Source organism: Miniopterus schreibersii, assembly GCF_964146895.1.
Source record: "Miniopterus schreibersii genome assembly, chromosome: X".
Lineage (NCBI taxonomy): Eukaryota > Metazoa > Chordata > Mammalia > Chiroptera > Miniopteridae > Miniopterus > Miniopterus schreibersii.
The window spans coordinates 69,663,982-69,681,616 of NC_138104.1; the positions used below are offsets into that span (position 1 = coordinate 69,663,982).

The following is a 17,635-nucleotide window of genomic DNA, read 5'->3' on the forward strand; positions in this document are numbered from 1 at the left end:
AGCATAACTTCCAGATAGATAAAATGTGAACTGTGAAAGAGAGGAATCTAGGATGACTCCATGGTTTTTGGCAAGAATACATGGAAGGACAAAGTTGCCATTTACTGAGAAGGTGAAGACTATGGGAGGAACAAATTTAGGAGGAAGATTAGAAGCCTGTTTTGGGGACATGTTAAATTTCTGATGCCTAATAGACATTCAAATAGAAATGTTGAGTAGAACAGTTGGTTATAAAGGTCTGGAGTCCAAAGAGTCTAGTTGGAGATGTAAGTTTAGGACTCATTGGCTTAATGATGTCTGTTCTTTTATCCTCACCTAAATATGTACTATAAACCCTAGGCAATGTTCTGAACTATTATCTTCCAAACTAGCCCCACACTGCAAGTGATCCTGATGCAAAAAGCATACCATAGTAGGACTTTAAAAAGCTGAGGCAATTTAACTTGGAGAAAAGAACTTTCTAGGGAAGACAATAGTTATAATCAGTTAAATTCTGGTGCCAGAATTTAAATCCTTAACTAAAAATTGCAATGATTCAGATTTAGGATTGACAGAAACAACTTTTCCAAAAATGGTATGAGATTCCCAGGCAATAGTCAGTTCTTTGTGGCTTTCAATATGATCATACAACTTTCAAAAATCATATTCTCTTTCTGGCTTTGAGATACTGGTATATACTGTACTGCATAGTATATGTCATATCTAATTGATATCCCTGGTAGTGGTTGCTATACTGTAGTGACAGATTCTGGAAATAGCTACAACACACACTTGGAATCTCATAGTCACATAATCAACCATTTTACTAAATACAAGCATTTTTCATTCGCATACAGCTAAAGAAAACATTTTTTTTTCACATTTCATTACAGTGCACAACAAAGTGAGGAAAAGTATACAGTACATTTTATTCTGGAATATAAGACAATCTATTCCAACATGCAGTTGTGGTCTTTGTTACAAGTTAATCTTTTCTTTACCTATGTAGTAAAATAGCTTCTAAAGCTTTATCCTTAGTATTGTATTAACACCTGATTTTTTCACACTTGTTTTCTAAAACCCACTTATTGCAGTGACAACAGCACTGAAGTCTACTAAAATGATTGTTAAAGTTTCTAGAACTTGTTGAAGCAATTAAGCTCAGCCACCTTTGCTGGATCTATGCTGAGTATTTTTAAACCTGCCTAAAAATGCAAGGAATGGGAAAAGTATACATATAATGTATTTTAGTCAAGAAAACTGTAGAGAAGTTTCATTCCTATCTTTCGTTTTGAACTGACAGAATCCAGTCAACTCTCATTTATCCACTGGATAATCTTGCTTTCAGAATCTTTTAAACATAATTAAGTATAGTAGTTGATAAACTTTGTGTTAACCCAATTTACCATATTTTATTTATCTTCTACAATAAAAAAACTGGCAACTTAATTACTCCACCCAAGCCTGGTCATGTTAAAGGAATGTAGAGATCACGATTGGTTCACTTGTAGTTGATGCTGCAAGTTGGCCCAAGGTGGTTTGTTTCCATAATTTTCATTATTTGGTTCCTCTATTCAGGCTGAAGTAAATTCCCAAATTTTCAAATTCAATCACATTCACACTGTAGTTTAAAACTATATCTCAAAGCAATTTACCATTCTCAGGCTTTCCTATCACAATGAATATGAGAAATCTGACTCTAATCAGAATTGTTTTCTGACTGTGAGAAGTATGGCTTTTGCCTAACTGAACTGGCTACAATCCAAAAAATTACTTAAAGCATCACCTCTCTTCAAGAAGATAATGAAACCTCAAGCCAACCATTCCAATTTTCTGATGCAGTTATCTGTCTGTTCACCTGAGAATTAAGAGCTGACTTTCTAGGGTAGACAGGAACCTTGTATAGGTATATGGCAAACAAGTGGACAAGGTCATTGTGAAGTATTTTATCCCCCTCCCACTTTCCACTGCTGTATTTGGTTCCTTTCAATAATATGTCCACTGTGTTTCAGTGATAAGAACACTTCTAGCATACACAGTTCTAATGTGTTTTCAGTTGTGCAATTATTCACTTGTTTAAAGCCCTCTTATCAGTAATACCTGAATGGGCTTTACCTTTGATTCATCCTTAGATTCCCTCAGGATTATAGCTGAGTTGTAATCAATAAGGAAACATATCCTAACATGTAGAGAACATTTATTTACAGTCATATTTCTTCCAAAGTGAACAAATTAATAACAGTTCATTCATCTGACAGCAGGACAATATAGTGAAACAAGAACTAGGAGTCAAGAGACCTTCACCTTGGCCAAGTGAATCTCCCGCCTCTTAGTTAACTTTTGTAAAATGGGGAAGAAAATCTCACAGGCCTGTTATGATGACCAAATAAGTAATTCAAATGACTGTAACGTGTTTGTAAGGGTTATAGTGCCTCCTATTGAGCAGGTACTCAGTACAGGATTGATGACCGAGTGTTTGCCTCTCTTTTCAGAGGCAATCACTGTGTTGCCATGACCTGAAGAGAGAGGCACACTGTTTACTTCTAGATTGCAGTCACCAATGCAGTGAAACCGCAGGCATGGTCAGAAGGAAAAGAGGGCATGGCATTTGGGTTAGTGTTTCTTCTACTTACAGGATATTTTGCATGGGACAATTTCTTTCACACAGCTGGTTATTCTATCACAAGGGTGTACATTTTCCCTAATGTGATAATAACAGTGTGTAAACAGCCTCCCTTTTCATATTCACACCATTTTTACTAGAACATCAGGTTTTGAAAGGGTCTTAGTAAATAGGTGGTCCACACCTCTCATTTTACAGAAGAGCTCTTTAGAAGCTAATTGGTACCTTTAACCAAACCCAGCACACACACTTGATATAGGATAATCTCACTGATTAAGATGATCTCAGTCTTTTTAAAAATTTTGCTAATTGTCCCCAATGATATGCTTTCCCCCCCTTACGTAATGTCTTTATGTTCATGACCTATGAATGAGTTGAAATACCAAGAAATAGTTGTCTTGTCTATGGGTGTATTTTTCTGGGGCCTGGCTCCCCAAACCTCAGGTTCTTGATGTGTGGTCCACAAAGGGCACACGGAGCAGCCACTGCCCAGCATGGGCCACAAAACAGTGCTTGGCCCATGCCAGTAATTTAGTCCCTCAGTCACGGTACCCAGGCTCCCCCATCCACCTGCCCACAGCCTGTCAGAGTGCCCCTTGGGAAGGAGGCTCACTTGGTATCCAAAATGAAGGTTGAGTTCTCTTCAGTTACACAAGGATTCTATTCATTTCGATCACTTTTAAGTTCAGATGGGAGAGCGTGTTTTGGAAATAAAAAGGCCTGACTAGCACAAACATCTCCTCTCTGATTTGACAACCTCTTCTGAAGAGTGAACCACATTTGGTACAAATCCACTCTTCACCCCTTCCCAGCCCTCCTGGATTGTAATATCCCCCCTTTTAACCAGCTCATATATGTCTTTCGTCAGGTCTGTGAAGGCTTTCTCCACATTAATGGCATCTCGGGCTGACGTTTCAATGTACTTCATGCCGTATGCAGCAGCCAGTTTCTCTGCCTCATGGCGAGTCACTTGCCTCTGTGTATCCAGGTCACACTTGTGACCCACCAGAACAAATACAATTTGGTAGGGCTGAACGTGTACTTTGGTCTCTTCTAACCACTCATGGACATTCTGGAAGGACCTGCGGTTGGTAATGTCAAATAAGAGAAGACCACCTACTGAGTTCCTGTAGTAGGCTCGAGTGATGGATCTAAAACAAAAGAAAGAAGTAAAGAATAAAGACTATGTCCAAAGTCCTATATTTAAATGAACGTAGTGTATTCTAGTATTTCTGGTTACTGACACAGTTCTTTAGTAAAAATTCTTTCTATTTTTTTGACAACAGAATACAAATGTGATTCTATAATAATGATTATGCAAATTTTCAGTTGGGCAAAATTTTAAGATGGCATCTTCTAGAAATTAATGCTCATGGACTTACAGGCATTTTCCTTCGATTCAGGTAGAATCACAGCTAACTCTCCCACCCCCACATCTGAATAACTAAATGAGACTTCCTGTTTTGCAAAATAGGGTACCTAAGTCACAGGTTATTATGAGGCAAAATAAAATAATGGATGTCAAAGTGTTCTGTGACCTGGAGAGCTCATTATAAAGTCTAGTAGTTGAAACAGAATAAAAAAATGAATTTATGATAGTTGACAGAAAATGCTCATAAGTATGTAGATATATTGCAATCCACTCCATTTTGTCCCCACTTATCATTACCATGTTTGTCTTTCTATTATTCTATTATTATTATTGTTATTATTATTATTATCTAATAGGATTCCTCAATCTCTTCTGTGAGGGAAATACAATTTTGTCTTTATTTTCCTGGTCATTGGGAATAGGACAAAGAGAGATGGTTGACAAAGGTCTTGAGCACAGTGCCTATCGGCCATGTTTTCTAACACATTTCAGAGAGGCTGAATAAAGAGACACCAGTTGGAAAAACTGCCTAAATCACCAAAGCTCCCCTAAAAATGACATGATTTATTAAAAATATTGTAATTAGAATATTTCTAAAACCTATTATACATTTGCTGTACTTCTTAAACAGAAGAAACCTCATCTTTTTAACTTCTTGATTTGAGGAGCTTCATTATCAGTATACATTATAGTACTTTGCTTAGAGCATTTTAGAGCTTATTAGAGGGCATAAGATTGTTTGCTTCTACAATCACTTGCTTTAGACTACTGTGCTTTTTGATCTATGTCTATTTTAGGTTTTCTGTCTTCCTGGATGAAGAAGATAAAAATGAGGTACTTAATAGCTTAAGGCTTAGGGCGAATGGCCCAATAGCAACAGAACATTGTCTAGAAGATTAAAGTGCAAACTAGATGATGATAAGAGCAAACCTTACAAATGAGTTCAAGTCTCTAGCACCAGGCAAATTAGACCTAGGGAATGAAAATAGTTCTAATTCCCTTATGTTTGAAGATTCATGGGTACAGGATCAAAGGTTTTGATTTATGAACAGCTTGGTTCAAGACATCAATAAGCAAGCTATAGATCCCTTTCGAAACTCTAAAATACATTATTACATTAGTATTTAGAAAGTAACAAAGCCCTATCTAAGCATAACATAAGGCTGCATAAAAATTAAAACCTCCTGTACATCAAAAAATTTTTTTGAACAAAGTTCAAAGGCAAATGACAAATTGGGAAAACATTTTACAACATACATGATAGAAAAGGATAAATATTCCTAATTGAAAAAGAACTCTTACAAATCAATATCACCCAATATTAATAAGCAGTGGATATGAAAAGGCTATTCATACAGATATTCCTATAAGTATAAAAAAGACACCTTTCTTTACTTATGAGAAATACATTCACAAGTTCAAAGTGAACCTGTACAAGGATATTTGCCAGTGTTATTTGTGGAAATGGGGAGTTAGAGACAACTTAAGTTTGTAGTTATCTCTTCTCTCTATCCCCTCTTCAACTACCTAATCAGTATCTTCTTCTATGCTCAATTAGTGTTCAATAGATAAATGAATAAATGGTCATAAACATGGCTGATTGAGTCCTTTTGATTTAGGTCCTGATGCTCGATGTGATTTTAGCTCAAATTGCTCTCTCAAAGTTTTCTGTGTACATTGCTCTCTGTCACTTCTGTCTTTATACATGCTGTTTTCTCTCCCTGGGCTTTTTTCTGTCATACTCATCAGGACTCATCTTCTCCAGGTAGCTTTCCCTCCCTCTGTATATATTATACATATACTGTAATTACTAATGATACATACTACAAAGGAAAAACAAATGGTTGTAGGAGAAAATTAAACCTGTTTATTGATTACTCATTATGTGCTAAGAGTTATAGCAGGGAGTGGGCATACAAATAAGAACAAGACTCTGTTATGTAATTGCTGATTATCTGTCCCTGGCTCCCACTATGCTAGCACAGAAGTTCTAAGAGAAAAGGGCCTGTGTCTGTTTTGTTTACATGGCATCCCCTTGTGTAAGTTTCCTCAGAAAAAAGCCTGATGTCTGGCACAGAGTGGATGATCACTGAATGTGTACTGGTTGCATGAGGGAATCAATCATCAGTATCTGACTATTTCATATACTGTATATGTATATATCATACATATATGTATATGTCTGTATCTCTATATAACATAACACATCTATATCTGCACCTATGTCTATCTCTATCTCTATATCATCTGTATATATCTGCCTATATATGTCGTGATGACCTGGGAACATTTTTAAAAGTATGTAGCATAGGGACTGAGACTGATGAATTACAGTGATCAATTCCAACTGGTTTATTAGCCACCAAGGGGCAGGTTGGTGGAGTTGTTGTGCAAGCAGTACGTATTATTGACCGGCCTTCCTTGCCAGGGCGATTCTTTCCCTGCAGGGAACTCCCAGCTCGCTGAAGGTGGGCTTAGGCAGAGACCCCCAGACCTTTGGTATCGTCCCTATGGGCCAGCGCGCGCGACTAGGACCAGGAAGTCCTCTTTCCCCAGGGGCTGTGCAAGCTCCGAAGACCCTCCCACTGCTCGCGGCCCGGGCTGTGCTCCCACCTGAACCTCTCTTGACCCGCGGTATCCCAGATCTGAAGCTTGATGCGTTTTCCTGGCTCGATCTCCACCAGACGGGAGAAAAAATCCACTCCCACGGTGGGGTCCGAAACCTGGGCAAAGCGGCCCTCAGTGAAGCGGCGGATCAGACAGGACTTGCCCACCGTGGAATCCCCGATGACAATGAGCCGGAACTGGTACAGCCAGATGGCCTCCATGGCCCGGGCTCCGCAGGTCTCCTTATCCCTGGCCCTGAGCGGCGAGAGGGGGTGTCCCGCCAAGGCCTCGGAGAGTGTGGCCCCGTCCCGATCTAGATCCGCTGCGAGCACATCGCTTGACTGGAAGCCCGAGGCGAGGTAGGCCCAGGCTCAGGGAGAGCGGAGGGATGGATGCTGCTCTCGCAGTGGTGATGAAATGGCAGCAGCATCAGCACCACGCACTCTGACTCATCACTGACAACCAGGTTACTGTAATCCCCCGCGTAGACGCGACTCCTGGAGCTGCCGCACTGTCTGTAAAAGCAGCGCACACAGAAACTACGGAAAACTTCTGGTTCCCTTCTCTAATTCCTCCACCCACCCCCTCTTCTTAATTAAAAACGTTACCTGTCAAATTGCAAAAGTAACACCTTTTATTAAAACTAGGAAATAATACAAATATGTACACAAAAGTGAAAGTCCATAATTATTTGTGCCCCTCTCATCCCAAGATATTAACAGCTTGGCATATATTCTTCCACGTAGATTTCCTTGAAAATACATATGTATATATAAGTAGACGTATACATATACATATATAATAAAACATATATGTATAAATATATATATATTTATTGCTTTTTGATTTTACAAAAATTGGATCAAACTGGACCTGATACTCGCTTTTTGCAGTTAACAAAGAGTCATAGACATCTCTCCATTTCCAAGTAAGCTTCCTTTTTTTTTTAATCCTCACTCGAGGATATTTTTTCCATTGAGAAACATAGATGTGAGAGAGATACATCGATTGGTTGCCTCCCCCTTACCAGGGCTGGGGATTGAGCCTGCAACAGAGGTACGTGCCCTTGTCCAGAATGGAACCTGGGACCCTTCAGTCCTTCCCTCTCCCCCAATGCTCTAACCACTGAACAAAACCGGCCAGGGCCAAGTAATCTTCCTTTTGCCATGACAATGCTACAATAAACATTCTCTAAAGTATAGTTACACATACATTATTTCCATGAGATAGAGCCTTACAAGATGGCTTAGGAATTCAAAGAATATGACTATTTTTTTAAAAAAATATATCTTTATTGATTTCAGAGAGAGGAAGGGAGAGGGAGAGACAGAGACAGAAACATTAATGATGAGAGAGTCATTGATCGAGCCTGCAACCCGGGCATGTGCCCTGACCGGGAATCGAATCCCTATCGCCTGGATCCTAGGTCGACGCTCAACCGCTGAGCCACGCCCGGGAGGGCAGAATATGAGTATTTTAAACAGTGAATATAGGCATTATATGCAACTTGCAAAAATATTAACCAATTTAAATTCTAGTCAGCAATTTGTGAAAAGACCATTTCTTTGCATTATTTAAAGCATTATATGTTATATTCTGTCATAATTCTTGCCAATTTGATGTAGTTTAATAAAAAGGTATCTCCGCTTTATTTTACATTTCCCTGACTACTAATGAGGTCAACACCACTTTTTGTGCATGGGCCATTTGTATTTCCTCTTCTGGAGATTGCCTCTTCAAATCCTTTGTATTTTTTCTATGTAATCTTTTATCATTGCTTTATTCATGTTTGTTTTTTAAAACAATTTTATTGATATATAATTCACATGTCATACAATTCACTCACTTAAAGTGTACAATTAAATAATTTTTATTTTTATTTTATTTTTTATCTTCACCAGAGGACATTTTTTCCATTAAATTTTTGGAGAGAGTGGAAGGGAGGAAGGAGGGACTGGGGATCAAACCTGCAACCCAGGTACATGCCCTTGACCAGGAATCGAACCCATGACCCTTCAGTTCTCAGGCTGATGCTCTAACCACTGCACCAAACTGGCCAGGGCCAATTCAATAATTTTTAGTATAGTCATAGAGTTGTGCAACCATCACCACAAATTTAAAAGATTTTAATCACCTCAAAAAGAGGCTCCTACCTTTTAGCCAACATCCCTGTGTCTTCTTTCCTGTCTAGGCAACCACTAATCTACTTTCTGTCTCTATACATTTCCCTACTCTGGATGTTTGATATAAATGGAGTCATACAATATGGGGACTTTTGTTTCTGGCTTCTTTCACTTATTGTGATGTTTTCAAGGTTTGTCCATGTTGTAGCATGAATCAGCACTCTATTCCTTTTCATGCTTGAGTAATATTTCATTGTGTGGGTAAACATTTTATTTATCCAGTCTTCAGGATGTTGTACATTTGGGTTATTTCTAATGTTTGGCTATTCTGAATAATGCTGTTAGGAATATTTGTGTACAGTGCAAGTTTCTCTTTGAACACCTGCTTTGAACTCTTTGGGGTTTAGACCTAGGAGTAGAATTCCTTGGTCCTATGGTAACTCTATGTTGAATCCTTTGAGGAAATGTCAGACTATTTTCCACAGTGGCTGCACCATTTACATTCCTACCAGTAATGTATGACGGTTTCGATTTCTCCATATCTTTTCCAACATGTGTTATATTCTGACTTTTTGATTCTAGAAATCCTAGTGGATGTGAAGTGGTATCTCATTGTGGTTTTGATTTGAATTTCCTTGATGACTAAGGACAACACTGTGAATATTTTCACATTCTTATTGGTCTTTTGTATGTCTTCCTTGGAGAAATGTAGACCCAGATCATTTTCCCATTTTAACTGTATTATTTGTCTTCTTATTATAGAGTTGTAAGAGTTCTTTATATATTTTAGGTATATGTCCCTTAGGTATGATTTATAAATACTTTCTATGCATTTAGGTCTATGGTCTATTTTTAATTAAATTTATTAGGGTGACAGTTATTAATAAAATTATATAGGTTTCAAGTGTACAATTCTATGATACATCATCTGTATATTGCAGTGTGTGCCCACTATCCAAAGTCAAATCTTCTGTCACCATTTATTTGATCCCCTTTAGATTTTACTTCCTCTCTCCACCCCCCTTCTCTCTGGTAACTACCATACTGTTGTCTGTGTCTATGAATTATTGTTTGTTTATTTTTCTTGTTCATTTGTTGCTTTCAGATCCTACATATGAGTGAAATCATATGGTTCTTGACTTCTTTTGTCTGACTTGTTTCGCTTAGCATGATATTCTCAAGATCCATTTATGTTGTTGCAAATGGCAGTATTTCATCTTTTTTATGGCTGAGTAGTATTCCATTGTCTATATGTACCGCATCTTTATTCAATCATCTACTGAAGGACACGTCGGTTATTTCCATGTCTTGGCCACCATGAATAATGCTGCAATAAACATATGGGTGCATATATCTTTGTGAATAAATTTTTAGTTAATGTTTATATATGTTGTGAGGTAGGGTTACAACTTTATTCTTTTTCATGTGGATATCTAGTTGTCAAAGCAGCATTTGTTGGAGAGATTATTCTTTTCTCATTGAATGATTTGACATTCCTGTTGAAAATCAGTTGATCATAGACTATGGGTTTATATCTGAACTCTCAATTTTAATTTTATTGGTCTATATGTCTAGTCTCATGCAAGTACCACATTGTCTTAATTGTTGTAGCTTTGTTTTGAAATTAAGAAATGTGAGTCCTCCTATTGTGTTCTTTTTCAAGATTGTTTTGGCTATTTGGAACCCCTTTCAATTTCATATGAATTTAAAAATCAACTGGTCACTTTCTGTAAATAAGGCAGCTGGGCTATCAGTTGGGATTTCATTGACTCTGCAGATCAATTTGGGGACTATTGCCATCTTAACAATATTAAGTCTTCCAATCCTTGAACATAGGAAATCTTTCCATGTATTTAGATCTTTTAAAATCTCTTTCAACAATGTTTTGTAGTTTTTAATGTACAAGTCTTACATTCCTTTGGCTAAGCTATTCTTAAGTATTTTATTCTTTTTGATGCTATTGTGAATAGAATTGTTTTCTTTTTAAGTATTAAAGTATTTAACATTTTTGGAATTGTTTTCTTAATTTTATTTTGGATTGTTCATTGCAAGTATATAAAATACAATTGATTTTTTAATGTTGATTTATATTTTCCAATGTGCTAAACTCATTTATTAGCCCTAACAGTTTTTTAGTGTATTCCTAATGATTTGGTCAAATGCTTTTTCTGCATCTGTTGAGATGATCGTATGATTTTTGTTTCTTATTCTCTTGATATGATATATTACCTTAATTGATTTTTGAATGTTGAGTTAACCTTGCATCCTTAGTGTAAATCTTACTTGATCATATTGTATAATTTTTAAAATATGTTTTTGGATTTGGTTTGCTAGTATTTTGTTGAAGATTTCTGCGTTCATATTCATAATATTTATTGGTCTATAGTTTTCTTTTATTGTAATGTCCTTGTCTTTTTTTTTTTTTAATATATCTTTATTGATTTCAGAGAGAGGAAAGGAGAGGAGAGAGAGATAGAAACTTCAATGATGAGAGAGTCATTGATTGGCTGCCTCCTGCACGCTCCTGACTGGGGATTGAGCCCGCAACCTGGGCATGTGCCCTGACCGGGAATCAAACCCTGATCGCCTGGATCCTAGGTTGACGCTCAACCGCTGAGCCACGCCCGGCCGGGCTCTTTGTCTGGTTTTAATATCAGGGTAATATTGGCCTCATAAAATGAGTTGGGAAGTGTTTTCCTCATGCTTTTTGGAAGAGCTTGTGAAAATTGATATTAACTCTTTTTTAAATGCTTGCTAAAATTTAGCAGTGAAGTTATATGGGCCTGGGCTTTTCTTTGTGGGTAGTTCCTTGATTACTAATTTAATCTCTTCACTTATTATAGATTGTTTATTTCTTGAGTTAGTTTTAGTAGTTTGTGTCTTGGTAGGAATTTCTCCATCTTTTTCCCTTGAGTGTGGTTGTTAGTTATTGGAAGTAGACAGCAATTCCCCTTTATCCATGGTTTCACTTTCCCAGGGTCAACTGTGGTCTAAAAATATTAAATAGAAAATTCCAGAAATAAACAATCATAAGTTTTAAATTGTGCACCTTTCTGAGTAGGGTGATGAAATCTTGTGCCATCCTGCTCTGTCCTGCCTGGGACATGAATCATCCCTTTGTCTAGTGTATCCATGCTGTATATGATACCCACCCATTAGTCACTTAGTAGCTCTCAGTTATCAGATTGGCTGTCATGGTATCACAGTCCTTGTGTTCAAGTAACCCTAATTTTACTTAATAATGGCCCCAAAGTGCAAGAGTAGTGAGGCCAGCAATTCAGACATGCCAAAGAAAAGTCGTGTATTGTTTTATTTTATTATCATTTATATTTGTTAATCTCTTAACATTGCTTAATTTATAAATTAAACTTTATCATAGTATGTATGTATATATGTATAGAAAAGAACATAGTACAGTATATATAGGGTTTGATACTATCCATGATTACGGCATCCATTGAGGGGTCTTGAAACATATCCCCTGTGGATAAGCAGGGACATATGTAGCTGGAATCATTTGTATGATTTTACTTAGTTTTAGGATTATTGTTTTCCTAACCTTGTTGATTTTTTTAACAAAAAAATATGTAGAACATCAACATAATTATAAAAAGTCAACACTATACAAAAATATATGCACAGGAATGATAAAACTTCCTCTCTACCCACCCTTTTCACCCCTTGTAGGCAACCAATTTTATTTGCTTCTGGTTTACTTTTTTGTGTTTCTTCTATGAATGTTCTCTTATTTCCCTTTATTTCCTACATAAAAATTAGAGTAGTATAAACTTTTCTAGACTGATTTATTTTAACTGAATGATAAACATATTCTAGAAATCACAGCTTCGTTCATAGAGATTTTCCTTATTCATTTTCACAGCTGTCTAAAAAGTACTCCATTGTGTGGATGTACCAAGTTTGCTCAACAACTTGCCTATGTATTGGCATTTAAGTTGTTTATAATATTTTGTAATTACAAACAATGATGCAATTAATAATCATGTGTATATGTTTTTATATTGTTAGAAGTATATCTTGAGGTAAATTCAGAAAAATGGGATTGCTGAGTCAAAATATAAGGACAGCCCTCGCTGGTGTGGCTCAGTTCTTTGGGCATTGTCCCATGCACCAAAAGGTTGCTGGTTCGATTCCGGTCAGGGCAAAAAAAACCCAAACACAAATGTAAGTACATATGTAAAGATACTGCCAAATTACTGTCCATAAGTGTTGAATCAGTTTGCAGTCCCACCAGCAACATATGAGAGATGGTGAGAAATGGTGTCTCAGTGTTGTTTTAATTTTTATTTCTGTAAAATTTTTCTAATTATGAATATATATATGTATATATAATGTTGAGGAAGAAAGGATCAAAATTCCATTGGAAAAATGTGTAAAAGACATGAATGAATATATACTTATAAATTATAAATTAGAGATATTGGTCATTAATCTGCAATATATGTTGCAACTATTTTCTCCCAGTTTGTTAGTTGTCTTTTGACTTTGTTTATGGTGATATTTTTGCCATTAAGAGGTTTTTAATTTTTAAAATATTTATGAACTCACATTTACCAATTTTTTCTTTTATTGCATCTGTTTTTAAGTCATAATTAGAAAGTCTTGCCCGGCTGGGAATGGCTAAGCTGTTGAGCATTGACCAGGAGAACATGGTTCAGTTCCCAGTCAGGGCACATACCCGGGGTTGTGGGCTCAATCCCCAGTCAGGGGCATGCAGGAGGCAGCTAATCAATGACTCTCTCATCATTGATGTTTCTATATTTCTCTCTTCCTTCCCCTTCTTCTCTCTGATATCAATAAAGACATATTAAAAAAAAAAAGTCTTTCCCTTCACTAAGGCTAACGAGAAATAATCTCATGATTTCTCCTAAAACTTGTATGGTTTCATTTTATTTTTTTATTTTTTATTTTTTTATAATTTTTATTTTTGTTTAAAGTATTACAGATGTCCTTTTTCTCCCCAATGACCCTCCCCCCCCCCCCGTTCCTTCCCCCTTCCCACTCCCTCTCCCCACCATTGTCCGTGTCCTTGGGTTGTGCATATATGCATATAAATTCTTTGGTTACTCTCTCCCCCTCCACCCCCTCTCCCCCTTTCCTCTGACATTTCGTCAGTCTCAACTATGCTTCCATGTCATTGAATCTATTCTGCTCGTCAGTTTATTAAGTGCTTTAGATTCCACATATAAGCGAGATCATGTGATATTTGTCTTTCTCTGCCTGGCTTATTTCACTTAGCATAATATTCTCCAAGACCATCCATACTGTCCCAAAGGGTACGAGATTCTTCTTCTTTACAGCTGTGTAGTATTCCATGGTGTAAATGTCCCACAGCTTTTTCATCCACTCATCTACTGATGGGCACTTGGGCTGTTTCCAGATCTTAGCTATTGTAAACTGTGCTGCTATGAACATTGGGGTGCATATATCCTTTCTGATGAATGTTTCAGGATTCTTAGGATATATTCCTAGGAGTGGAATCACTGGGTCAAACGGCAGCTCCATTTTTAATTTTTTGAGGGACCTCCATAATGTTTTCCATAGTGGCTGCACCAGTCTGCATTCCCACCAGCAGTGTCCTAGGGTTCCCCTTTTTCCACACCCTCCCCAGCACATGTCGTTTGTTGATTTGTTGATGGCAGCCATTCTGACAGGTGTGAAGTGATACCTCATTGTGGTTTTAATTTGCATCTCTCTGATGATTAGCGACGTGGAGCATTTTCTCATGTGTCTCTTGGCCATCCGTATGTCCTCTTTGGAGAACTGTCTATTTAAGTCCTTTGCCCATTTCTTAATTGGGTTGTTTGTCTTTCTCTTGCTGAGTGCTATGAGTTCTTTGTACACTTTGGAAATTAGTCCCTTATCAGATTCATCCTTGGCAAATATGTTTTGCCAGACCTTGGGGTTCCTTTATATTTTGAGGCTGTTTTCTTTTGCTGTGCAGAAGCTTTTTAGTTTGATGTAGTCCCATATGTTTATTTTTTCCTTTGTTTCTCTTGCCCTAGGAGTTAATATTTCGATCCCCTATATATTTGGAGTTAATTTTTTATATCGTGTGAGATATGGATCTACTTTATCTTTTTCTAAATAGCTTTCCAGTTATCCCAGCACCACTTATTAAAATGTCTACCTTTTCTCTTGAGATTTGAGATGTCACCCTTATTTTATACTAAGTTTTAATATGTATTTGGATCTATTTTTGGACATTTTATTCACTTCCTTGGTCTGCTTGTCTAGTCATCTACCAATACCATCCTGTTTTACTTAAAAACACTTTAGTGTATATTTTAATATATGGTAAGTCTGCTTTTCCTTCATAGTTATTTTTAGTGTTTTCCTGGTTATTCTTTTATGTTTGTTTTTCTATATGAACTTGGTATCAATATATCTAGGCCCAAAAACATGCTAGTTGGCACTTGTATTAGGATTACAATACATTTTATAAGTTACCTTATGGAGAACTGACATCTTTATGGTGTTGAGTTATTTTATTCAAGAACAAGGGAGGTCTTTCCATATGCTCAACTTTTCATTTGTGTCTTTGAGGAGTGTTTAAGCTTTCTCTAATTTAAGTTTGAACATTTCTTGTTGTTTATTCTTATTTTATCCTGCTATTATAAATGTTTTTTCTACCATCATTTCCTCTAACAAATTATTGTTTATCTATATGATGGCTATTGATTTCTGTGTTATTGCTAGTTTACTGAACACTGTTTTTTAGGTATTTTTATTATTTCTCTAGAGGTTGGCAATTTAGCAGAGGTTGGCAATCTTTTGTAGAGAACTAGAGAGTATTTTAAACTTGATGGGCCAAGAGACAAAATTGAGAATATTATGTAGTTATCTATATAACAAGAGAATAAAAAAGTTTCCACAAAATTTTTATTGATGAAATTTAAAATAAAATAATTAAATATATATTTGTTTGTAATATAGGTCTACTAATGTGAATATTATAATTCTTTTTGGAGATAACATTTTCCTTAACTAAGGTCCAAAGTTAGTATTCCTTACCATCAAAATCAATTCAATGTTATCTATTAATGCTTACCTGTAATGAGATTTTATATATTTCATTTAAAAAATTTTTATTTTTATTTTATTTCATTTTTTTCAATTACAGTTGACAATATTAAATTAGTTTCAGGTGTACAGCATAGTGGTTAGGCATTTATATAACTTACAAAGTGATCTCTCTGATAAGTCTAGTACTCACCTGGCACTACATCATACACAGTTATTGCAATATTATTGACTATATTCCCTATGAGGTACTTACATCCTCATGACTATTTTGTAACTACCAATTTGTAGTTCTTAATCCCTTCCCCTTTTTCACTCAGCCCCCCACCTCCTTCCAACTGGCAAACATCAGTTTGTTTTCTGTATCTATGAGTCTGTTTCTGTTTTGTTTGTTCATTTATTTTGATTTTTTAGATTCCACATATATATTTTTTAAATTTTATTATTGTTTAAAATATTACAGATGTCCCTTTTCTGCCTGGCTTATTTCACTTAGCATAATATTCTCCAGGATCATCCATACTGTCCCAAAGGGTACGAGATTCTTCTTCTTTACAGCTGCATAGTATTCCATAGTGTAAATGTCCCACAGCTTTTTTATCCACTCATCTACTGATGGGCACTTGGGCTGTTTCCAGATCTTAGCTATTGTAAACTGTGCTGCTATGAACATCGGGGTACATATATCCTTTCTGATGAATGTTTCAGGATTCTTAGGATACATTCCTAGGAGTCCACATATTTTTGAATATATCTTTTAAACAGATAAGTAAAGTCAAATACTGACATCAATCTATGGACATATGACTTTTTAAAGTTTAAGCTTTTTATTGTGGAAGAATTTTAGATTTATAGACAAGATAGTGCAGCGAGTTCTGTATTTCCCAATGCAGTTTCTTTTATTGTTAACATCTTACATGACCCTGGTACATTTGTAAAACCTAAGGAGAAAACATTGGTATATTACTAATAGCTAAACTCCACACTTTATTCAAATTTCACTAATTTTTCCTAATGTCCCCCCCCCACTATCCCATGTAGGATACTACATTACATTTAGTTATCATGTTTCTTTAGCCTCCTCTGGTTTGTGACACTTTCTCAAAGTTTGTTTTTGATGACATAGTTTTGAGAAGTAACAATAAGGGATTTTATAGAATATTTCTCAAAAGGGCTTTATTTGATGTTAGTCTCATGCTTAGACTGGCTAGGATTAGACCGGGCTGTATGCTTTTGGTGGGAAGATCAAAGAGATAAACTATTTTCATCACAAAGTTACCTGCTATCAACATGGCTTGTCTCTTTTGAAGTTGACCTTGATCAGGGGCTTTCTACCTCAGTGAAATTTCTAGGGCTCCAGTAATATTGTGCATGTTGAGATATCCCTTCTAAGGTGAAGAATAAGTTGTTACATCTGGCCTCTCCTATAACCAAAAAGAACAACAATGCCTAGTGGGCCTCTTTGGGTTTCGGAGGCAACATATTCTTCATTTGGGTGGTTATTCTGGCCCATTTTTGAGTGATTAAAAAAGCTGTTGGTTTTGAGTGGGACCCAGAACAAGAGAAGGCTCTGTAACAGGTCCAGGCTACTATGCAAGCTTCTCTGCCACTTGGGTCATATGATCCAGCAGGTCCCATGGTGCCTGAAATGTCAATGGCAGATAGGGATGCTGTTTGAAGCCTTTGATGTCACCCTATAGGTGAATTTTAATAATCAAGTGGGCCCCTTCTGCAGATAATAATCAGCCTTTTCCTTAGTCACCCATGTCATTTTCCAATGGGCTCATGAACAAAGGGTCTGGTGGCAGGGATGGAGGTAATGTATAAACTTGGCAACATGGACCTCCACTCACCAAGGTCTGTCTGGATACTATCACCACTGAGTACCCA

The 17,635-nt window shown here is 36.6% G+C and overlaps 1 protein-coding gene across 1 annotated transcript; it reads right to left on the reverse strand.

Annotated features, from left to right (window-relative positions):
- Positions 1-778: 778 nt before the first annotated feature.
- Positions 779-7,096, reverse strand: RAB39B (RAB39B, member RAS oncogene family). The gene is made up of 2 exons (XM_081125007.1): positions 6,588-7,096; positions 779-3,753 (listed from the first exon to the last, which is right to left on the reverse strand). The coding sequence occupies exons 1-2, from the start codon at positions 6,800-6,802 to the stop codon at positions 3,327-3,329; spliced, it is 642 nt and encodes a 213-aa protein (XP_080981133.1). The 5' UTR covers positions 6,803-7,096; the 3' UTR covers positions 779-3,326.
- Between the last annotated feature and the right edge of the window lie 10,539 nt (positions 7,097-17,635).

What these genes read in the sequence shown, in the direction of transcription:
- RAB39B (XM_081125007.1), bottom strand. Translation starts at nt 6,802, where the DNA reads ATGGAGGCCATCTGGCTGTACCAGTTCCGGCTCATTGTCATCGGGGAT. An exon ending in GCGGGTCAAGAGAGGTTCAG is followed by an intron (nt 3,754 to 6,587) that starts GTGGGAGCACAG and finishes CTTTTGTTTTAG; the next exon opens with ATCCATCACTCGAGCCTACT.